The 25,413-nt window shown below is 28.5% G+C and overlaps 3 protein-coding genes across 4 annotated transcripts; 1 reads left to right on the top strand and 2 right to left on the bottom strand.

The window, feature by feature from the left end:
- The first annotated feature begins 298 nt into the window (after positions 1-298).
- LOC123294000 (nuclear RNA export factor 1-like) lies at positions 299-19,147 on the top strand. Of its 2 annotated transcripts, XM_044875048.1 has the most exons (10): positions 299-482; positions 551-739; positions 1,272-1,413; positions 2,003-2,187; positions 2,310-2,453; positions 2,903-3,120; positions 3,464-3,632; positions 3,834-4,021; positions 4,676-4,795; positions 5,076-5,195. In XM_044875048.1, the coding sequence occupies exons 1-10, from the start codon at positions 369-371 to the stop codon at positions 5,176-5,178; spliced, it is 1,572 nt and encodes a 523-aa protein (XP_044730983.1). In that variant the 5' UTR covers positions 299-368; the 3' UTR covers positions 5,179-5,195. The 2 variants fall into 2 exon arrangements, 1 of the variants encoding a protein (XP_044730983.1); XR_006535067.1 differs by lacking the exon at positions 5,076-5,195 and adding an exon at positions 19,137-19,147 and having other exon boundaries at positions 3,834-4,679.
- Positions 5,496-11,209, bottom strand: LOC123294001 (3'(2'),5'-bisphosphate nucleotidase 1). The gene is made up of 6 exons (XM_044875049.1): positions 11,107-11,209; positions 10,638-10,777; positions 10,304-10,565; positions 9,954-10,228; positions 9,580-9,816; positions 5,496-6,153 (listed from the first exon to the last, which is right to left on the bottom strand). The coding sequence occupies exons 2-6, from the start codon at positions 10,755-10,757 to the stop codon at positions 6,097-6,099; spliced, it is 951 nt and encodes a 316-aa protein (XP_044730984.1). The 5' UTR covers positions 10,758-10,777; positions 11,107-11,209; the 3' UTR covers positions 5,496-6,096.
- On the bottom strand, positions 12,926-22,658 carry LOC123291399 (pro-resilin-like; the record flags this gene model as incomplete). Its single annotated transcript, XM_044871673.1, has 3 exons — positions 12,926-13,087; positions 22,001-22,201; positions 22,341-22,658. Coding segments are annotated over 3 exons (633 nt in total), but the record flags the coding sequence as incomplete, so codon positions are not given.
- Positions 22,659-25,413: the final 2,755 nt, after the last annotated feature.

Below are 25,413 nucleotides of genomic sequence, written 5' to 3'. Positions count from 1 at the left end.
TATTTAGCCAGTACTGCCAAAATCAATCTTGAGAATAAAAAGCTTAACTATGTTAAGTTTTTGACGTTGTGATGCTGCAAAGTTTTTTTCCAGATGTCAAATATGACCATAACTGACCATGTAACGAAAATACACGTTTACAGCTATATTTAGAACCGTTGAAAAAAATAAGGCATTATGATTTTCGCGGAGGTCTGTTACCAATATCATATGAGTATAAATGTGTTATTTGGTGTTGAAAGTGACACCGCAATGGAAATAGCCTATAATTGTTTGAATTTGACAGAAAGTAGTTTACTAATGAACACCGGCAATATTTTTTTATACGAATGAAATTTTTAAAATAAACTGAATAAACTATCAAAATAATGGAAGGTAATTTACCACTGGTATTAAATCAATCAAATGCTCTCATTGTGAAAAAAATGGGAGCATTTAAAAGTTGTATATTAAATCAACCACTATTATGGCATAAATTTGTTGTGAGTAAAATATCAATTTTAAAGATTACCGACTGACTCTTATAAAATAATAAAAAATTCATTTTCAGATTCACGATGGAGCTAGTTTAGATCGAGATAAAGTTTTAAAAGTTATTGTTGATAAGGCTGATGATTTATTTCCAATACAATATCAAATTGAAGATAAAAATTCTTCGTTTATTGCTCGTAATTGTTGTACAGCAATTGATGTATTATGTAGTCGGAATTTAGTATTAGAATATCCTGGTGGATCTCCTGTAAGTTTCAAAAACTCCATTTATATTTAAATAGGGAATATTTATGTATTTTTTTAATTCATTGTTTACACCGCTTGTAAAAAAATATTTAAAATACATTATCATTTTGAGATATTTAAACGTAGTTTTTTGGCGCTCTCTGTTGATGACTTATAAGTACGTGATCTGTCAATTGGTGACAGTTCAATGTATAATTTACACTTTAAAAAAATGAATTTACAACATTGAACTTACACTCGTTATCAATAAGTTTTCTAATAAAAAGTCGTAGAATAATAGAATTTAATGAAATACCATATAAAATGTAAGTAATTAATATCATACAGTATGTCAACAAATTTGACAAGCCCGTACTATGATGTCACGTCCGTATAAAAAATTTGAATTTCCTTTTTAGAAATTTTAAAATGCCCTCACTGAATTTGTACTTTTATTAATTAATTTTAAAAAGATATTAATTACTAAAATAATGGTTTAGTTGAAATGTCCAGTCATTAAAGTTACGGAAGAAAAATGAGGTTTTTTTTTTTAGATGATTATGAGTATTTTATTAAATAAAGGAATGCCGACAGAGACAACGTTAAAGATTCAAGATGTTTTAATGCATGTATTAAATAGAAGATTCACAAAGAAAACGGGAGTTTTAAATCTGGAAAATTTAGTTAAAGATCCAGGTACGTGAAATGGTAAGAGAAGTGATAGTAGCTCCCCTCTTGGACCAATTTTGTTAAATTAATAGGGTATTCCAATATTTTTGAAAAAGTACTTCAAAATGTTGATTTTGCTAATAAAAAGCTACCAAAAATATATTTCGGAAAAATACACACGCTTTCTTGTCCAAAAATTCAATTAAATTTTAAATCTTTTTTAAACTGTCAAAAACGCGGGCATCCAATTTAATGACGTAATATGGGTATCACTGTACGAAATAACACAAATAGGTTTGACAGATATATTCATAGACATCTGATTATAATAAATATAAATACTTATTATCTATGTATATATTATACCCAGCTGCCTACACTGAACTAACTGATGGTCTATGACTCATACCGATATGACATCACACCAGGGCTTGCCCGCGTTTTAGGTCACATGATATACAGTTTAAAAATTACGATTTTTAATTTTAAAATTATAAAAGAAAAATATACTTTTATGACTCGAAATCAGAATATTTAAGTATATTTTTACATAAATTTTAATTTTTTTCAAATTTCATGATTTATTTTTGACTAACGATAATACCCTATTTTCTAGGTTTATCAGATAAAGTATATTGTGCTTTATCCAATCACAAAATTTTATCATTTGTCCTATCACTGGCAAGAGGCTTAGGTGTAAAATGTTTACGATTAAATAATAATGAAATTAAGAGTATTGACGGTTTGGAAGCTGCATGGGCCCATCGAACAATTACATCCATTGATTTACGTAATAATCTGGTAAGTTCTATGAAATGTATTATTATTTTTATAATCCCATCAAATTAGGTGAAATTTACTGGAGTTTTGGAGGCAGCAAACAGCCTAGTAAGTTTTTCATAAATGAGGATTTTGTTTTCTAGATTGAAAATATGGTGAAATTATTTCCTTTGAAAAGTATGAACATCCAAGAATTATGGTTAGATGGAAATCCAGTATGTCAGAATTACGCAGAGAATGGATACGTTTTGGCAATAAAAGAAATTTGTCCCAATATTGAAAGGCTGGTTTGTGAATTAATACATCTTTTAGGTTGAACTTCTCTTTCAAGGGGTCTAGAAAATAAATATCTCAAAAATCATTTTGTTTGATTCTCGAAAAAACGAGATGTCTGTTGATCGATAGCTTAAAAATTGAAATTGTCAAACGAATGTCGCCCTCAATGATATTCCAGGCCTCTCTTTTTCTCTGTCACTATCCAGCTCTTGTCATGAGGAGATAGAATCACTTGAGTCAGAGTTTCTTTGAAGATCTCGCCGAACTTAAGTCCGTTGAAGTCAAAGCACTTCTGCGGTTGTTAAACAGGTTCAAATAGTACACGGATAGTGGCCGGGGATGGGTCAATAATTTTTTGGTATCACAACGGACCTTGTTGGTCTAAGTGTGTGCCACTCCAAGACTCATCACTCTAACCTAATCTTCTATGAAATATTTAGTCTTCAAAATTTATATTTAGGATGGTCAAGTATTAGCAACGAATGGTGTACCAGCGTTTCGACGAAATTATTTAGTGAAGTATGAAGCATTGGATTTCGTTGATCAATTTCTAGAACATTATTTCACTTTATACGATTCAAATAATCGTAAATCGTTAGAGGGTTTGTATTATCGTGGTGCTTTATTTTCTTTGACATGTTCTTTAATCATGGGACAAGTTACAACACCGACAGCGAGGTAATTATCAATTTACTCTATTAATTTTAGTCTCAGAAATTTTAAACCCATCTAAGTTCTTTGGTTCAAGTAAAACTCAAGGACAATCAGAATATTTAAGTATATTTTTACATAAATTTTAACTTTTTTTCAAATTTCATGATTTATTTTTGACTAACGATAATACCCTATTATTTTGTTTTCTCTACTTAATGGTTAATCCGGCCCTGAAGATGAGCAATTTTATACTGAAAAATCAAAAATTATCACGGAATTTTGAAACTTGATTCTTGTGGTAGCCACCCTGATAAAGAACAAAAATGTTTGTGCAATGTTTTAAAAAGTTATTTTGATTTTATTTCAGACTTGACGAATATAAAAGAATTACTCGAAACTTATTAAAAATGTCCGATTATTCAAAACACGACAAATATTTATTTCATACGTCGGAAGAAATTGTTAAAGCATTATGTATGTTACCACCAACTGAACATGATCCATACACGTTTACAGTGGATCTATTATATTATTCGGTAAATATTTCTAGTTACAATCAAAACTTCTTATAAAGAATTTCTTAAAATACAAAATAAGAATACCTCTATCCGGGGACACACTGTATATCGTTGTATAAATTCTGGTATTTCATAATTCGTTTGTTACATATTTTTGTAACATCCTGTATAACAATTTCTAGTTAATTTATAAATATTTTTGATTGAATTTTCTAACAGAATGTAACAGCTGTACTCCTAGTAACTGGAGTATTTCGTGAACAAGTTGAAAAATTATCAGATCCAGATTCGTTGTATGGTTTTACACGAACGTTTGTTTTAACAGCGGCCGCTCATGGTGAATATAACATTATAAACGAACAAGTACACATCTTTAATGCCACCACTGTTCAAGTGCAGCGTGCTTTTATAGTTATTAATGCTACAAGTGGGATAACTAGCAAATAATCTGACAGTCGTGGTGTTGCGGCATGAGCGTAAGGTTATGAGACATTCTTATGAAGACGAGTGTGGTAGATGTCGCTACGAGCCGTAGGCGAGTTGCGACAACCACACGAGTCTTCATAAGAATGTCTCATAACCTTAGAGCGAATGCCGTAATCACGACTGTCATATTTGCTAGTTATTCCGCAAGTAGCATTCAATACTTTTTACAACAATCGCTCGGGAAGTTGACTTTGAGAGAAATTTATCAATTTGAGAAATGATTTATTTACTTATTTTAAATTTAAATTTTATTGCATACAAATTTTTATTGCTCGTTCATTTTAATTTCAATTTTTAATTTTGTTTTTTTGTATGTAACACTCGCGTTTGACACAATCAGTGTGGTAACTTTAATAAATGAGGGTTAAGATTGATTACTTATTTTTTTTTAGTACAGATGGCGTGTCAGTAGTACATACAATTATGTAGTCTATAACCGAACATGTGCGTTTATGAAACACCTATAACCGAACATGTGCGTTTATGAAACACATATAGTTAAGTATGCGATTATTGTGTATTTTGAAGGTGACATACAGCGCTCGAAAAGTCTACTTCCCGAGTGGGCGTTGTAAAAAAGTTGTTAAAGTACCGAGCATCATTCAGAACCCAAAATTATATACTAATGAAGATAAAAATTGTATTATTGAAACATTTGCAAGAATTAGTACGCTTAATATGGCAAATGCCAAAAAGTAAGTCAAATATTATATGATTTTTAAGTACTACTATTTCAGACGATGAAAAATTCACTATGAAATCGTTAACTTCTCTCATGGTTTGATTCAAAATCTTATCTCGGGAAATGACTATAAATCGTTCTCGAAGTCTCGAGAAGTCATTATAAAATAACTATTAATCGTAGTAATCGTGGTTGCCGCTGGTATGGTAATTTGAACGCGACCAGTAAATTGGGCGTGGGAAACACGGGAAACAACGCGGATAGAAAATACTTATCCTGCATTTTCTTTTTAGGATGTTGGAAAGTGCGGCATGGGATTTAAAAACAGCATTAACCAAATTTGTAGATCAATACAAAGATGGACGATTACCACCAGAAGCTTTTAAAGTTACATGAAGTTTTTTTAAACTATATTAATTTAAGAAAATTTTTTATAAATAAATTGTAAAAAAAAAAAGAGGTGATAATTAAATGTGATCTCAAAAAAAAAACCTGTTTTCGAAATTTGTGACTACTTGATAAGTGTGTATACCAAAATGACGTATTTGATACCGTTTTAGTCAACATTACTGCATCTCCTCTTCTAAAATGTACCTTCTTGGAATTTATGGAAAATTAACAAACATTTATTTACTTACATCAATATTTTTTATTTAGATAAATTGTTTTATATATTAACATTTGAAAAATAATTTTTTATTGTTTTATTTTTTTTAAGTATATAGTAAGGTTTTCTCTACACTGACATTTATCTTATGAAATTTTTATTGGCCAAATTCGACCTATATTTTAAGAACCGCCCCCTTTTTGCATTCAAGCGTTTTTATCGATTGAACGCGACCAATAAAATCGCTTACGTTTACAATATATTATTAACTTGAATAATACCTCCTACTTACATTTAATGGTAATCGAAACTTAGAATACGGAAAATTAAAATTGAATACATTTTGACCGCTAAGTTTTCTTTATTAAACCGTTATTTTTTTTAAAGGTAATTCTTGATCTAAATATTTGTAGATGGTTACAAAACCAAGATTGCTATACACTCCAAATATGGAAAAATTTATTTTACGTGCGCTTTTATACCATTAAAAATTGGATATTATCGGATTACTGTATGCATTTTAAAACTACGCGTGGACAGGGGGCTCCAGGTTATTGTACGGGTCAAAATATTGAAGTGTCGTATTAGAGACTCTACTGTATTCATCTAATATATTCATTTTATAGTATGATTCAAGTTCTACTTTTTCAAAGCAAATAATTTTTCAAATACTTACAGATGAAAATTCTTTTTATCGCTATTTTTATTTAAAAATACGATAGTAGTTTTCTAATAGCATGTTCTAAGTAGATTAAAAATTTTACCTGCAAGATAAAATTTAATTTTTTTAAATTACAATAATGTATTTTTTTTTTAAATTCTATAAAATCTCTGTTTTATATTTTTTATATCGTAACACTCGGATTCTGTAAAATTTGTGCGCATTGACCTCTTATTTTATATATTTTTTTCTCTTTAAAATTTATTTTGGGCACTAAAATCAAATACATTTAATAACTTACAATTAGAAACTTATTAACTAATATTTCTTTTTCAATTCATTTTTGCACGTAAATCTGTAGTTTTGAGAATATTACTGGTCCGTTAGTTGTATTTAAAAAAAGTAATTACATGATATATTTTTTAAACTTTTTTTTATAAACAAGGACTTATTTGCTTTTCAAAATTCTACGAATGCTCACCCCATGATATTTTGAAACCCTATGTTCATAATGACGAAAACATTACTTTTCTTACTTTTCCTAGGCGGGTTTGTAAAAATTTACTCAAATATGTCCTTGATTACAAATTAATGAAAAATGCAATAAAAAAATCTATAAAACTTATTCTAGAAACACAAAAAAACTTATTAATGTTTGAGTAACAGAAAAAATGGTACAAAATGTTAATTTTTTTTATATTTATTTTATCCTTACGAATTATGAATACATTTATCTTACTGTTTCTTTTAATATACCCGTAAATTTTTAAACTTTTCATCAAAAAGTTGTGAATAAGTCTCGTATCTTTTTCAATTTACTTACATATACTAAACAACAAGAAATTAATATTGTGTAACTGTTTCCAGGAATGATGATCCTCCGTTTTTTACTCGGTTGTTTCCCAACTTTTCCAATGCATCTGGGCTTATTAGTAAAAAAGGAGCTTCCATAAACTATGTGGCTCAATTCCAGTTTTTTTGGAACCTATCCTTCCCTCCATGTAGTCTTTACTATGACCTTCCCCCTCGGATGGTCATCTATAATTGAGGTCTTAAATAAAAATACTCTAAAGCATGATATAAAAAAAATATATAATTCATTTTATAAAAAAAAATTAATGTGTTTTTGACTTTCTGAATTTCGAAAATTCATTTTTCCTGGAAACTTATACACAAATTCTATTAATAATGGAAAAAATTACACCTAAAATAGATCTTATTGTTTTGTTTTTTAGCGTTATTAACATCCAAACATATAATGACATTCTTTTTCTAAATGTAATTGGGAAATGACCTTTTTTGGTGTTTAAAATTTAAATAATAGCAATTCATCGTTTTGTAACTTTTTACCACAATCTCAAGGTCAATCTTAGATGGAGGGAAGGACGCACACTTGTAGTGCTGCAAGGCAGATATGATCGGAATACGATCGTAAGAATTCATAAAAACTGCGAAACCTGTTGCGGCTATCACAGGAAACTGGGTATGCGACAGTCACGCTGAACGACTGAGCCTACCCGAGCATCATGATTATTGCACGAGCTGTCACAGTGAGGAGAAAAAGGAATCGATGTCCCATCTTCTCTGTCATTGTCCATCTCTTGCCATGAAGAAGTGGACTTATTTGAGTTGAATGTCTTTCGATCTGAAACCTGTTGGTCTAAATTTCACAACGGGCCCTATGGTCTCAGTCAAATCCCAGGACAGCCACTCTAACATAACTTAACTTTGTATCATCATTCTTCACTTATTTTTACGTAAGGCGGCAATTTCGACATTACCAGGCTCTATAAAGTTACAGCCGGATGATTGACAATAAATTGAATGAAATTAACATTATTTCATTTCTACGTAAATAAAATTACATAAATTCGACATTATATTTTAAATCACACTTTAATGTCAGCTCCCAATAATGGTTTAGTGAAAATGGAATGTTTTTTTATTAAAAAGAGTAATAACTTTTGACAAATACGTCAAAACTTTGAACTGATCTACTAACATATATTCACAAAATCTAAATGCGAAAATTAAACTCTTTCATTCTTACAGTGGTATTAAAATTAGCCGGGAATGATTATAGTGCAAAATGCTAGAATCCGACCCGCAGATTCTTTTTGCTCCAACTAAAATGCTAATAACATCACTGTATTTTTTTTAACATTACCTACCATACATTCAACAAACCATCCACCAAAAGTTAACTATAAGGCTTTTATCTGGCTAAGTAATTATGAATAAAACGAATTATTTATGTTGAGACCCTTAAACAAAATTCTTTCTCAATAATTGGTAAAAATGCAGTATTTATATTTTTTACTTTGTTATAACGGTGTAAACAATGAATTAAAAGTATAAAAAAATACATGAATATTCCCAATTGAGTAAGAACGATGTCTTCGGTCATCTGAATTATGGATAGAACGATGAAACTTTGTTAGAGATAACAAATCTAATTAAAAATAAATTTCAAACAAACATTTTGTTAGAAACGTCTAATTCATACCATAGACAAAAAATGTAACTACATCGGATAATCGGCATTCTCGTTATTTTAACTATGAGGAACTCAAAACTGTTTAGATGCACACAGGTACGATTTATTTCATCATAAAATAAGTAGATTTACCATCAGGCGTAGTATTTGACAGTCATTTCAAAATGTCTGAAAGGCTATTTTCGAAAATTACAGAAATTTTCATAGCTGGAGCTATATCCAGCAATTCTCAAATGAATATCAAATAAAACACCGGGCCTTAGAATTATAAATGTTATAGCTCAGTAATTCTAAACTGATTCAGTTTTTACAGATTTTTGTTTTTGCTTTTGAAAGGTTTCCTACTGCCAGAAAAATCCTGTTTAAAAGCATAATTTGAGTGACATTGAAATTTTGTTAGAATTACTTTGCTGAAATTGAATCAGAAAATGCTAATGGATGAAACAAATTAATATTTTTAAACTGGTTTGAAAAAAAAAAAAAAAAACATAAGACCTGGTTTCATCAGCTTTGATTAAAAAGTAAGATGGATGAGTTAGGATATTATGCTAATTGATAACCTAATTTAAGGCCCAGTTTCGTCATCGAGCTTACTATTTTTATTGATAGGTTAGGAAAATTAAACAACCGTTAAAAATCACTAGATATTGATGTAACCGGGTCTAAATTATTTGAGTCCACTTTTGTTAACAGCATTTCATTTGGTGAAAAAGCTACGAAAGAAAACTTTACTCGGCAAGATAAAACTTTTTTTAAGTGCGCTACTTTTTTGCGGTTTAGTCATTTCCAGTGACGTTACAGATGTAATAATCGTCCCTTCTCTAAAATTTTACCATTTCAAAAGAATGCCTTCGCAACATTTTACGTTACCAAGAATGATAGCTCAAATTCTACTTAAATTTTGAACCAGGGTTACTTTATTTAATCGAAGTTGATAAAACTGGGCCTAAATCATAATTTTGTAAAAAAAATGTATTTATTTTAAAATTATTTAAAAAAAAAAAACGTGAATTATTGTAAATATTCACGTACATGTTCGGGTATTTTCTTGACGAAGTATGAATGATCTTCGCCAGGAGCTGTTGCTAAAACACCGCCAGTATTATTATATTGTACATCTGCATCATATTTGTATCGTTTTCCATTCATATCTGTTAATGTACCACCTAGAGCTGTAAGCACAGCTTCTGGACCACATATATCCCATTTTTTACAACCAGCGCTAGCAAATACATAAGCATTTGCTTTGCCTTCTATTAAAAGTAATACCTGCAACAAGATTATATAATCTATTAGAATCACATTAAGGCTAGTGTCAAAACGTCCTTAAATGCCCCACGACAGCTACTCTAACCAAGCCTCACCTAACATTTCTACGTTTATTTTAAATAAGATAATTTACTTACTTTGTGACCAGCACCACCAACTTTCAAAACTTCATCAGGTTTAAGGGCATTTAAAGCATCCTCAACAATTTTATTCGAATGCGATCGTGTTGTTGTCACAACTAAACGATCTTTCGGTGGTGAATGTGGTGTTATACCACCGATTCCAGCACCTATTATACCCCACACAGTCCGGCCTGTACCAGCAGGTGGACCATATGGTTGATGAATTACACCAGCAACAGGTTCTCCTCTCACAGCGATTCCAACCAATACCGTGACATGTTCAACTAGACCTAATGTACAAAAACAAAAATTATTTTTTGCAGACCTGTGTAATTAACTATGTTAGCTGTTGATCGAAACGTTACCTTTCGTATACTCAGAAGTACCATCTAAAGGATCAATCCAAATAACAATATCTTTTTCTTGGACATCTAATAAACTTTCTGGGCAAGTTAGTCCTAATGTATTAGTATCATTGCATGTTACAACCCAGTCACTTGGTACTTCACAACTCGTACTTGGACCCTCTTCACCAATGATTGTCACCGCTGGATATTGTCGTGATAACGATGCAATTATACATCTTTGAGCAGATCGATCAGCTTCTGTTTGAAAATCATTTTTCGCCTAAAAAAACAACACAATCAAACATGATTTTTCGAAGTTTATAACACTCTAATTTGATTCGTGAAAACGTACTTTTTCGACAATTCCTAGGTCACCAACCGTCATAATATCTCGAATAATTTTACCTGCACGATTTGCAGCCGCTACTGTTGAAGCAACTAATCTTAGAATTAATGGAGTACATTGAGCCATATTTTTTTTTTTTTTTAAATCTAAAATAGAAACAATTTCTTAAACATTCACGATTAATACACAAACTTAACTAAACACTGCGAATAATTTAATTTTATTGGAGGTAACAAAGTGCACTGAAGGAGATAAGGAAATTAATTCAAGGTAAACAGAAAAGTATTTATTTAAGAAAAAAAAAGTGGTAAATGTTAAATTTCATGCAATGTCACCGTTTTTTTCTAATAGTATTGAGTTTAGTACGTGACAAATTAACCTGTTTTTTCTAGTTAATCTTATATAATCCCTATAATATATTAGCGTAAGTCATATTTCTAATGAATTTTAATGATTTTAATTAAACTTATCATACCAATTAATTTTAATTTACGTAATTATGAACATTATCTTTTTAAAAAAAATTTCTCAGCGCCTTGTAACAAGTGGTTTCAAAATTTAGCTGTCAAAATTTTGGGTTATTGTCAGAAAAAAAAATTAAAATCGAAATTGACGTAAGCGGTGCAGTTTTTTCTTTTACCAACGGAGTAAAATTTAGTTTAGCCGTTGTTTTGTAGATGGCACTGCAGTTGAAAAGTATTAAGACTCGATCATAGATAATAAATATTTATTATAATTGGTTGTCTATGGACTCGATTACTAGTCGAAAATTTCAATTAAAATTTATTTTTGAAGACTAATTTTCAAGGAATTGACTTGGTTGTCCAGAATAATCGAACCACAAATTCGGATTTTGGACATGGCGTTGGTGCTCCTGTTGTTTCTATAAACCTTCGATGAGTAAAATAGTATCAACATTCACCTTTAGACCAGTTACGATGAAACATAATCGAAGGACGAGTGGTTCCTTTTTCGAGAGGGAAGATGGCTCAATCACTTACAACTTTTAGAATATTTTTGAGGTGAAAGATACATCGCTGGGAGTTAAACTTTTTGCTATAATACAAGCAAGCTTATATTAATATTACGAGTGTAAAACAATCCCTACCATGATTTCGAATATTATGGAAGGGGATAAGTGAGAGCAAGAGAGGTGAAGGTTACAATGCGGTGATCTTTACCAATCTTTACGTACTTTGCGTACATGCAATAGAGGAAATAAAACTTCATTAAAAATGTTTTTTTACAATATATTTATTTTATGAAAAAAATTATAATACATACTTTTTATTATATAAAAGGAATATACACACATTCGGCGCGCAAATTAAAATTTAAAAAGAATAAGATCTTTATTTTGAAAATTGTGACAAAAGCCAAAAAAAAATTATACAAATTTTTATAAAAATTATATAAATATGGTATAAAAACTTATAAAATGATCTTAATATTCTAAAAAATAAATTTGCTAAAATTAAATGCAATGTATTTTCTCTTTCCTTATGGCTACAAAATTTTTTCTTTTTTCTTTCTTGGATAATATTTTGGAAAGATTTATGTACTTATTTTGTTTTTGGATATAATTTTAGTAATATTTTGATAAGAATTTAGTAAAATTTCTTTTAAAATTAATCGATTTAGTTAGCTCAAAATTTTGGAGAAATTTTTATGGATAAGCCGAAAGCTTATAGCATATTTTTTCCATTTCTGAGAAAATTATTACCAAAATCAAAGAAAACATGATTTTTCACAAAATATTACCTCTATCATTATAATAAAAAAAAGAATTCAATACATTTTCGGTAAAAAAAAAATTGGTAACTTTCTTGGAACACAGATTATTGTTTAAAATTAAGTTGGGTAACATTAAAATATAGCAGGATAAAATGTACTTTATATATCGAGTTTTTCTTCTACAAAATCATGAAAATTACTCCAAATAGCATCTTAATATTTATCACGATACACACAGGTTAGTAATACAAAAGCTTTAGTTTTGTATTCCATCACATATGGCGCTATAATCGATTGTAGTAGCGCCATTTATCATGAACTAAAATTAATCTGTGTGATGTGAGTATGTGAAATTAGTAGCAAATGTTATAAATATAATTTATCTATAAAAAATACTGACATTTGTTCAATAATTTAAATTAATTATATTATTAATTATATACCTATAGTGAAACAATGCAATAGTTGGTAGTAATTATTTTTTTTACGTGTTAAAAATAGTATACATTTTGCGTTTTTTTTTAAAAATGTCTTGTTCATTATTATATAGAAGAGATCGTAATTATTACATTTTGTTAAGTTCTTTTTCTTGTTTCTTTCTTAAATATTTAATATTGGTAGCCTTGATTACCGCCTCCTTGTTGTGGTGGTGGTCCATATTGGTTTTTAATTCCTGAACCTGCACCTTGAGCTGGATATGTTGGTGTACCTTCATATGTTACCTGTAAAAAAAAGGATAAATTAATATCAAATAATCATCGAGCAATCAAATTTAATCAGAGTTTGATGTTTTGGATTGATATGATTGGCATATATTTTAAATATGCACTCTATTTTCGGCCATGTTTTTAAGGCGTGTCTCTAAGTCAGCTATCAGTTGGTTACCCAAAATATTTTAGCATTGAACCACCAAAAAAAAAAAAAAAAAACCCATCTATAGTCCTAGATAAATTTATTTTTTTATCGACAACTAATCTTGGATTTATTTTGTTTGATTAATGAAAAATTAATAAATTTAATCAAATTAAATTAAAAATAATTTGGCATTTTTATCTATGAATTATTTGTATAGTTTTGTAAATAAATTTCAATAAAATCGTGATTGAATAAGTAATAAAATTGATTATATTTTTATTAATTTTGTGTGTACATGATTGATTTTTTTAGGTTTTTAATTTTCTAAATATATATTTATTAAATTATTTTTTGTAAATATGATGTAATCGGTAAATTTTCAAAGTAATTAGGTACAATGGTTTACATTAAAATTGCACGTATAAGTTAAAATTTATGGAATTAATGAACGACTGTATCTATTTTAAAATACGTGTAAATTGCGCTTTTTGAAATAAACTTCTAGTAAAAACTAGCCTAACAAAATTCGAATTGTATGGTTTTTTACGTATTTTATGGTGAGATTCATCTATAATTATCAAAAGGTCAAAGATTTTTATGTTTTTAAAAAGTCTTTCTTAATTGTCCTAATCCATGGACATGAAGATCTGATTGAATTTGCGATCGAGCAACAAGTTTCTGAGGCGTCAACTGAAGAAATTATTATTAACGATTATTATCGATACTTCAGAAAAATTTATATTTTTTTGGGCAAATTTAGCCTAGAAAATGATTTTTTTCCAAATAGCATACAGAAATTTATTTTGAGCTATTGCCTAAATTCCTGTACTAAAATTGCTGTTTCGGAATGATTCTGGATTCATTCGATTTGGATTTTTGTTTTGGATTCTAATTACTCTAATTAATCCATAGAAACGAGAACGTCTATTGAACGAAAAAGTTTCTGAGGAGATTTATAACAGATTTATTTGAATTTATATTTTAACATAAATTACTTACAAGATGCATGTTAGATTGATTCAGTTTTAATGTGCAGGACTGTACATATTTATAAAACACCTTAAAAATGTTAAATAATTTTAAGTGTACTTTAAAGAAGAATTAATTCATAGATAAAAGATCAATTAATTTTACTTAAGGCATAATTATTTATTGTTTTAAATGTTAAAAAAACAGTAAGCGTATATAAATTTTAATGATTAGTTATTAAAATATTTTTAAAGATTTATTCAATGCAAGATTACACCGATTTTTATGCAGTGGAAAAATTTATTTGCTACTTTATAATTCCTAGTTAGGGTGTCTATTGGGCACTACCATCTTGAAAGGCATATATCCTCATGAAGTTGTGATGGGCCGGATAATAGGCCATTTAACTTTCTGGTAGAATGTCCAGAAATACATTTGTACATGTACATTTATGGAACGGCAGACATTTTAGCAACCGTAGATTTGTAATTATCTATAAAATTATTTTCATGGGGTTTCTATATACAAACTTTCATCACCTTTTCACCCCCTTAGGAGTTAAATTTCCAAAAATCTATTCTAAAAGAGCGTCTACATCATGTAATAATTAACTATGCTTAATTTCAAGACAATTGGGTGAATAGTTTTCGAGACATCGTGATGAATCAGTGAGTTAGTGATATTTCGTTTATATGTAGATTGGTCTAGGTTCGAGGTTTGAGTTTTGGTACAAAATGGAAGATAGGATAATAAATTCGAATGGTTAATGGATCTTGAACAATTTTCCCGTACGCCTTCTGTGTTTAAAACGTCCTTGATTAGATACAGATTAGTGAAACGTTCATAATCTGAGAATAACTACAAATACTTCATGATTATCTAAATCTTCCGTCATAATTTACACGCAGACCGCAGCGAAATTACTCATTCTTTTTTTTACCATTAATCTCTATTTTTAGATAATATAAATATATTTTTTTTTTGATAGACGCACCAATGACAAATGATGAATGAAATTAATTTTATACTAATAAGTATGTAATAATTCTCGTTTTTTTATAATTAAGCGCCAATGACCTTACATGTCTAAGCATCGATCGCATCATTATTAAAAAAAAAATAAAATTATTTTTATATAATTAATTGAAGCATAAAAGTTAATAAGATTTGTACATAAAAATTACATACATCAAGTTTAAAGTACCCACTTTAATCTGGTTCAGTACGCACAGATACCATTGCTTTACCCTTTTGACCATTTAGGATAAAACATATATTTTTTTATGTTTTAAATCAAACGTGAGCAAAATGCTCATAACACGAGTGCTGACAGGTTAAAGAAAGATTCAGCTGGTTTAGTAACAAAAATCAAGAGCTTTGCATATATTACGAGGGCGGGTGGGCTTCTATGATTCACCTAGAAACTTTTAGAAAGTTTTGGAAATTTCACCGTTTGTGCAGCAGGATTTTTTGTTCATAGAATATAGAGAAATCCTCCTGGTCAGTGATGGTTTTCTAAGCGAAAATATAAGTTCATTCGACTGGAGTCCAAGTTTGAAACATAAAAACTTCCTGGGGGCATATATTCGCGTTTTCTCTCATACAGTGACTGCTGTGTATAAGATTGATTTGACCAAAAATTAGCTGTTTTTGGAACAGAATCCTAAGAATATCTTCATTCTTTGCATGTTCATGTATTTATAGAAGTTATCTAAAAAAAAGATAATCTGACATTTATCGGAGATAATTACGTTTTCTTGCGTGAATAAAATAATAAATTTTGAAATTTTGAAAGCGATAATATCTAGGGAATTATCTTCGCTTTATCTAAAAAAGTAAGTAGATATCTATATATAAAACGAATAAGGAAAAATTACTTCTTGAAATGGAGTGTTTCCCCTGGTATGATTTTTCTAATATTTGAACGTTTCGAGCTTGTGATGGCATTTGAAGAAACTATTTTCCAGAGAAAAAAAATTATAGGTATTGAATTTCTACGATTTCTTAAAGGCGAGTTCACTATTTTTTCATTTATAGGATTCAATTTTTAATATATTTTCCGAAAATTATTCATGAGTTTTTTTCGAAAGTTGTTATTATTTTATTTTTTAAAATTTATTATGGTTTTGATTAATTTTTTTATGGTTTTCATAATTAATGCATTTTACATAGATGGAAAAAATGCAATTTATTAATTACTGTACATTTATAATAATAATTACTGTTCCCATCAGTTTTTTTTCAAGGATTTTATGTAAATAGTTTCGGTAAATCTTTGAATCTTTGCGATAAATAAAGAAATATTTTTCCACCGTGTCGTCCTTATATAAAAACACAACCTCATTAAGCTAATTTACTTAGTACATCAAATTAAACTTCCATTATTTCCTATTGGCAAGATAATGAAAAAATACTCATGTATACGTATACTATTTGTGACATGTTACTGTATATAATACTTAGATATATATTTTATGTATACATATACAAGGTGCTTAGCTAAGTTGGATATACACGGTGTCTAGCTAAGTTGCGGAAAACTTTTATATTATAGGGTTTACGAAAAAAATTTATTCTTTATAAAAAGCTCTGCTTTCAAAAATATTAACATTCAGTTATTCACTTTTGACATCGAATATACAGGGTGTCCAAAAATTGAGAAAGTTTGATAAGAATATTACTGGTCGTTTAGAAATGTAAGAATCTCAAATTTTAATCACATTACCAAGATTATTTATTTTATTATATCCTAAAGAATTTCCTGGTTATAAATTTTCTTAAAATAAAAAACTTAATATTTTTGATGTTTATCAGAATGTTTATTATTAAAATATGGTCTTATAGAAGTAAACAAATAATGAATAAATAAATTTAAATAATATTTAAACATTAATTACTAGAATGAAGATGATAATCTTGCATTTTATAAACCGATTACCTTCAATTAATTAATAACCAATAAGTAACTGATAGTCAATAAATTATTATTAATAACACATTAAAATACCTTTGTTTTTTAAAATTATTATTGTTTAAAAAGAATTCTAATTAGTATTCAGATTGATCGGAGTATATAAATATTCCATATAAAAAAATAAACAAATTTTGTCTGAAACATGTGAAAATCACTCCGTGCGGACGCAAGTTAGGGCAAACTTTGGTGTCTATTTTCTCTAAAAATATACAAGATATGGAGTTCTTAATTTGCAGGTAGTTTTTGGTCTAAACGGTCTTGAGAAACATTCTGGAAAAACACAAAAAAAGTTTCTAGATAATTTTCGAAAACCAAATAAATGGCGGCTGTTGGCTAATCGAATTGTTGGTTGTACTCAATGAATAATTACTGTTATACATTAAAAAAAAAAAATAGAAAACCATACAATCTTTACCATTATTTCGAGTGTTATAGAAAAGGTATAAGCGAGAGCAATCTTTATCAATCATTACTTTTAAACCCAGCGAAGCGGGTGGGTATCACTCTAGTAAAATATAATATTTCTATCAGTATAAAATTGCTATTTGATTAAATTAAGAGATGATTAAGCAAATTAATAGTTTTAAAAAAAGAAAAACTTCTTTAACAAGTTTCCGTTCTGCATATTTGAAATAAAACGTAGTTATATATGTTTGTGAATGTCTTTGATATGTCATGTGTATTAAAATGCCATCGATTTTATTTTATATATTATTATTTTTGATTTCTTAATTTTATTTGATTTCTAATAAAGTATCTATACATATAAATTGATTTCAATCATTGTCAATATCAATTATTTGCAATGTAATTTTACAATTTAATTGACGCATTTATTTATTTTATTTTATTTTATTGTAATAATAATATTGTATTTGAATGCAGCAGTGTAAGATACAGTCAAACCTGGATAAGTGAGAACTGGATAAGTGAGAATACTCTATAAGTGAGAGTAATAGCCAGGACCCGTCATTTTAAGCTCCTAAAACCTCTATTAGCGAGAAACAGAAACCTCTGTAAGAGAGAGTCGTTTTTCCCTCATGGACCTCCGTAAGTGAGACTGCTACTTATCTATACCTCTATAAGCGACAGTCGAATTTTATTTATTTATATTATTTAGGAGGAACAATAGCTACAATTTACTATATTCGTACTTGCTGTGACTTGTTATTGTTGCGTACCTCTATAAGAGAGAAAAGTTACCCATGTACCTGAATTAGCGAGAAACTCGGGTTAGTGAGAAACCTCCATAAGCAAGAATGAGATTGTGCTCCCTTAAACTGTCGCTTATCCAGGTTTGACTGTATATTAGAAAATATTGTAGTCAAGAAATGTGTCTTTAAATATAATAATTGTCTATTAAAATCTATTTGATAATATAATATGTAATTGTTTTGAATGTTCCTTGTGTAATGCTTGTGATGTAGAAATATTATTTTTAAAAACTAGAAGGACGAAATTATTTAGTACAGATGAGAGTTATCTTAAAAACAATTTTTAGAATTGCACAAATTGTTAGAATTTTCTACACAGAAAATTTTAAAATTGAGATAAAACTATTATCAAATGAACAGGAAATTCTTACCATTAAGTAGAACAGATATATGAGATTATTTTTAACCCCCGAACTAAAAAAAGGGGTGTGAGGTTTGTATGTTTGTCTGTCTGTGGCATTGTAGCGCCTAAACGGTCGAACCGGCTTGATTGAGAACATTTTATAGCTAACTTTCCAAAAATCGGGAATTTGGAAACAAAAAATAAAACCAAATATTAATCACAGTTGAAAGAGATTGGTAAGATATAAAAATTTCTACAAAAAAAAAAAAAAATATTTTGGCAACCCGAATGCAAATAAAATCGTGAAAATGACAAAAACTTTGTTTATGATCTAAATCGAAATTGTTATTTAGTTTAATACTAAAAAAATTGATTTAAAACTAGGTTGTTTTCGAAGAATTGGAGGCTCAAGGCAGTAAATGTACCTATATTTATTTTTAACGGGGTTTCTTGTCACGTTATTCCCATTAGACAACACATTACGTCTCGGATCAAACAATTGTTTTAAAAGACTTAAATGATAATAAATATTTGAATAGAATAAAAAAGTAACTAGTTTTTTTATTTTTATAAAAGGGTACTTCGTGATTGTTGTATTATTTTACAATACAAATAAAAACAAACAATTGAATGAGTTAATTGTTGAAATACCCGGTATAGAAAGTGTCGAATATCAATACCAAAACAATTATGCCGGCGTTTCAGTCGCCATTTATTTGGTTTGCGAAAATTTTCGAAAGTAATTTCTAGAATTTTTATTTTGTTTTTCGAGAATGTTTCAGAAGTCCACTACTTGAAGCTATCTATAACGATCTATCTTTTATAGTTTTGGAGAAAATGGATATCAAAGTTTTGTCCCAATTTGTGCCCACATGTTGACGTTTACGAAAAAATGTTTCAAAAAAAAGTTGTTTATTATTGTATAAGGAACATTTTTTATACTTAAACTTTTGTTCTATCTCTAACGGTTTACAAGATGGGTACTACAGACCCAAAACCCAATTGACCTATGTTGCTCATTTACGAACTCAGCCTCACTTTTTACGTCCTGAGTACACTATATAAATTTCAGCTTGATATCTCTTTTCGTTTTTGAGTTATCATGTTGATAGACGAACAGACGGACAACCGGAAATGGACTAATTAGATGATTTTATAAACACCTACACCAAAGTTTTGTTCATGGCATCAATATTTTTAAGCATTGCAAACTTGGGACTAAACTTAATATACCTGGATATATATTATATATGTACAGGGTATAAAAACAATAAAGAAGAAGAAGTATCAACAACGAACGGTGTGGTGTGTTAAATGGGATGTAATGTGTGATGCTAGAAGGTCACGTAAATAATAATCTTTTATGTTTATAGGTCATCTGCATCACTCTGTACAGATTGGGTTTGTCAAGTATACAATGACATTCAAAATTAAGATGGATTATATAATTTTTATGTGTATTACTAGTTTGATACCCACCAATTCTGTTAAAGAATGTGCAAAATTTTAAGTAGATTGGACCAAGGAATGACATTGTGCCATACAGATTTTGCCCCCGTTTATCACCACACCCTCCAAGTTTCAGGTCTCTACGATCAGTTATCTTATCTAGGTTATCTAGGTAATGAGGTATAATTTATAAAAACTTAAACGAAATAAAGGTTAAGGATGTATGAGCATGGTAGTGAGGGCACAAATTTAAAAATAGATATTTTCAATTTTGATAATAAATTTATATTATTACTTGACGATATAAGACGAAAAGTAAGAATAAAATTTTTCGATATCTGGCTTAATTTTCAAAATATCGAAAATTGAAAATTTTGTTTAATTATTTAGCTTTCGATATTTCGAAAACCAAGACACATATCGAAAAATTTTATTCTTATTTTTCGTCTACATTCATGAAGTTATAACAAAATTCATCATCAAAGTTGAAAATAAGATAAAAATAATTTCAACCCTTAATCTACCCTGCTCTTACATCCCTTATATGGACGGTGACACTTAGTTTTTTTATTTTCTTATTAAAAAGTTTTTTTTAAATTTGTTTTCATTCATTCCAAATGAAAATTACCAAAAACTTCCAAAATATGTCGTTTTTTGAGATTCCTCCATAAGAGCCAATATATTTTATATCGATTTTTAATGACTTTTTTCTAAAAAATTTGCACGGTTACCTAAGCTGAAATTTTAACCACATATTCTTTGATTAAAAGACTACCTACAAACAAATTTTGAGCCTTTAAATCAAACATTGTTGTCATGCTCATACATCCTTAAGTAGCTTAAAGTTTATATCTGCTACTAGCAGAAAAAAAATTGCCATTTAGCATATTGATCGCAGTGAAATGAGCACCAGAAGTAAGTATCTCCGGATAATGAAACAAGTTTAATGAAAGTTTCATGAATAACTGCCTTGTTCAATGTTTTTTTGTTATTACGTTATACTTCATAACGTGTCTAATTTTGAATATCATTGTATAACAATCTAATCAGATCTGTTTTGGATGGTAAATAGAGAAGACCTACACGAATTAAATTAAAATTACTCGATGTGAAGCTCTTTTATAAACAAATTGGGTGTGGAACACAAAGTAATTTTAAGTATTATTATTATTTGTATTTGAATAATATTTTTGTTATAAAAAAAATCAATTACTACACATTTCTTTTATTATATTATTTAATAATAATAATGTCTTGTTGCAAAATATAATTGTTTAAATAATTCTATTATTATATATTTTTTAAGATTAATGTTTTATTTTATTAATAATAATTGAAAAAAAATGAAATAAACATAGCCAAAATATGATACACGTTACGATTTTGTAATATTGGTCATTGATGAAATTAATTTTGGGATGGGATTTGTTTAAGATTGAAAACTATTCAGAATTTATTGATAAAATACACGGAAGTTAACCAAGAATGGTAAATAATTTTCTTTCGCTAGAATTATCCTGCCAGCACTCGCGTTATGAGCATTTTGCTCACAATGGTATGTGTGGTTGAAATTTTTTCTATCTTCATATAATTTTATCTATTTTCGAATTATGGATTCTTCAGATTTTTTCAATCTAACTACAGATTTAAAAAATATATTTCACGTGCAAATAAGACTTTTATTCTTTTACAACAAAAGCTCACTTACTGGCTGTGTTAGTTGAGCGATGGATTTACAGACCAAAGGACCAGGGTTCGATCCTACCCTCGGATATTTTTTTTTCAAATTAAAGAATTTTTATTTTATTTTTTGAATAAGAATTAAACATACCTGTGCATTGAATCCATTTTTCCAATCAGCTGTATATCTAACAATTTGTGTACGACCATCTGGTAATAAAATTCTATATTCACCACGTGTTACATCACCATCACTTACAGCATTATGTGAATAATCATTACCATAATAATCATCTTTCACAGCATAGTTGAAATCGAATGGCATACCTGGTTCATGATGATGATGATCATGCTAAACGAAACCAAAAAAAAAGAAACAATTTGTTACAGTCAAAGCGTTTTCTGAAGTGAAAAATAAATTATGAGACCTCGCACAAACAGCGCAAAGGAGGTCAAATTAAAAGAGATTCAAAAACTATTCTATTACTTACATCGTCTCCAGAATGACCGCCTCCAGTTGTTGGTGGACCGTATGTTGGTGGTTGTGGTGGTCGGTAAGGTGGTTGTGTTGCTGGTCTGTATGTGGGTTGTGGCTGAGGTTGTGGTTGTGGTCGTGGTGGTTGATATGGTGGTTGATATGGTCGTTGTGTTGTTGGATATGGTACTTGTTGTTGATTATTACCAGATGGGAATGGTACAATGGGTTTATCGTAATTGTAACCTTTCTGTGGTGGTAAATATTGATTTGCTGCTGTACCAACATCTGCCCACGTCAAACCGGCTACTGCTAATAATGATATTAACTGCAAAAAAAAGAAGGGAAATCATATAAATATTGGCTTTTAATTTTTATTTGCGGAATTTCATGTTTGTTTTGTTTATAAGCTTCGAAAATTTTAAATTTAAACTCTATCTAAGAGAACTTTTTTTTGGATTCAAATATAAAGCTATTAAACAAAAAATGATTTTCTTATTGAATATTTTAAAATTCCAAATTTTTCACGTCCCCTACTATGAATTTTCGTAGAGAAAATAGTGATTCATCTCGACATCGAAAGTAAACTATCAACTTTTCAGCCGTTTTGAAAAGACTGCTAAATACTACTTCGAGACTTATCATGAAGTGCAACATTTAATTATTTCGTTCAAATAAATGTACATTTAGTTCAAAGATTAATTAATCCAACATTCGATAAAACTTATATATTGATTAGAAATAAATCTTTAAAGTTTATCATCGCGTGTTGAAAAGATTTAATCTTGAAAGATTTTCATATGCGTGTCCTCCATTTTGTGTAGATTTTCATTTATTTAAATATAAAATGAAAAATTAATTGTGATTAAGATTCATAAGAAAGAAACTCTCGTTTAATTTTGTTCTCAAAGCAATGGTGAACATTGGTGAAGCCGTGGGTATTTGCACCGTGCATGAGTTTTATTTCAGGTATTTCTATAGTCACGATACACACTACTTCATTAATATAATTTTATTAATGAACATGAATGGTTTATATTGTGGAAATTTTAAACTATTTTCTAAGAAATTAAAATAAGAGTAATTACGTTAATTTACATTAAAAAATATTATTTGTGTAATAATTCGCCAATTATTTTCGTAATTTCTAATGAATGTGAGTTTAATTAATTTTATTTTCCAATAATTTCAACTTGACATTTATCATACCATTTACATGTAAATATTTAGAAAATTATTGATATTTTAAATAAAACGAATGATTTATTGAAAATTTTATGAGAAGACAGCGTTGTGATTGATTCAGTTCTGCCCTTAAACTATTACGCACCCAACGAATTGCTTGTAAAAAAAGCAATTTATCTAAATTCAAACGTGTTTTTTCAAAACAAATTATTTTTATAGATTTTTATTTACTCATAAAATTAACGTTATGTAATATATTTGACAATTATAATTTGTAACAAAGTCATCAAATTATAATTTATTTATCTATTAAAAAAAAGGTTTTGATTTATTCTTATTTAAAAAGAATTTTATTAGAGCAGAACAATCTATCAAAAAAGGATGATAAAATTTTGATTAATTATTTATAGATTATTATGTTCAATTTAATATTGATTTTAGCGTGGGATTTATTTTGGGACACAGTTAATCTATTTAGATACTTTTTACAAAAAAAATCGTTCCATATCCATTACAAAATATTCTATTTAACCTTCGCGTTTAAATAAATTTATAAGCAACAAACTGGCTAGAAGTAGGTTCCTATATTTTACAGATTATGGATGCCAAAAATGATTTAACGAGAATTAAATGACATATATTTACAAATATTTAATAAATATTTACATGTAATCTTGATTATAGTAAATCTACCGGAACTAAATCATGAAACTGAATTATAAATAAATAAAAAAAAAATAAAAAAAATTATATATATATTTTTTGAAAGGTACCCGCACAACAGTAATTACATTCATTTGTCGTCACTGAATGTGATATATAAAATATATTGTTATATTATCCATTTATAGGCTGATTTATTATGTTTATAATCAAATGTATGTTAAGAATATGGTGGCAACCAAAAATATTTAATATTAATGAACAGCATCTCCATAAAAAATTAAATAAAAACTGAAAAGAAAAAAATTCCAGTTTAGTAGTTTATTTAGCAACTGAAACAATCGGGACGTAATAAAGTTTAGACCGACTCAAATCTTTCCAATAATTTGTCCCGACTAAAAGTCGCTATATATGTAAACTACTAGGCTTGAATTCTCCAGTTTTTATTTAAGAACTTATGCAAGGATTGAAAAATACTAGGGATTTCAATAAAACTATAAATACATTTTTTGATTAATAAAATTTCCAAAAATCACTCAAAATTCCTAGGTCATCGGGCTTTTTACTATTATTTTATCGTTCAAAGTTGGTTGAAAAAATGATGAATTATATAGGTTATCCTTTTCAATTGGATATTTCTATATCAAAAAATTTAGAGAGCGTGATAAAAAACTATCAAAAATATTTAGACAATCTTGTAGTTTATAATAATACCATCAAAATATAAGGTTGTCGATGATATAAAAACAAAATATTAATTTAATTATGAGTTCATCGAAGATCCATCATTTAATAAACAGAGACGCCTATAGTTAGACTATTGATGATTGAAGAGAGATATCTTATATTATCAAATTTATAAGCATCACTTGCACACAATATATTATATATTTTTTTTGGTTGCGTGGTATTGTAAAGCCAAAAATAACTCCTTACTTGACTACAAAGCATGTATTTGGTTTATATGTATGTTTTGTGCAATAAACCAAAACTTTTTTACCATACTGTAGGTTTACAATCACCTTAAAAGGTACAAAGTAATCATATGCGGTTGCTCTATATATTTTGATTTATTCATGCGTATATTTTGACTTAATTGTTATTAAACATAATAGATCAACTTATACATAATATATATGTAATAATAGCTGTAACTAATTGTGGTAAATTACGAATATTATTACATCAATAATGTACATACAAACAAAACAAAAAAAAGAATTGTAAGTGATGTAGATATT

The sequence above is a fragment of the Chrysoperla carnea genome, chromosome 2, assembly GCF_905475395.1.
Source record: "Chrysoperla carnea chromosome 2, inChrCarn1.1, whole genome shotgun sequence".
Taxonomy (NCBI): Eukaryota; Metazoa; Arthropoda; class Insecta; order Neuroptera; family Chrysopidae; genus Chrysoperla; species Chrysoperla carnea.
The sequence above is the reverse complement of the archived record's forward strand: the minus strand, read 5'-3'. Positions and strand labels throughout refer to the sequence as shown.

Bases quoted from the DNA above. Each gene is read 5' to 3' on its own strand.
- LOC123294000 (XM_044875048.1), top strand. From the start codon at position 369: ATGGAAGGTAATTTACCACTGGTATTAAATCAATCAAATGCTCTCATT. The intron at 740-1,271 runs GTAAGTTTCAAA...TTTTTTTTTTAG, and splicing joins AATATCCTGGTGGATCTCCT to ATGATTATGAGTATTTTATT. The intron at 3,633-3,833 runs GTAAATATTTCT...ATTTTCTAACAG, and splicing joins TGGATCTATTATATTATTCG to AATGTAACAGCTGTACTCCT.
- LOC123294001 (XM_044875049.1), bottom strand. From the start codon at position 10,757: ATGGCTCAATGTACTCCATTAATTCTAAGATTAGTTGCTTCAACAGTA. The intron at 10,229-10,303 runs GTAACGTTTCGA...TTTGTACATTAG, and splicing joins TACTTCTGAGTATACGAAAG to GTCTAGTTGAACATGTCACG. The intron at 9,817-9,953 runs GTAAGTAAATTA...ATCTTGTTGCAG, and splicing joins TTGGTGGTGCTGGTCACAAA to GTATTACTTTTAATAGAAGG.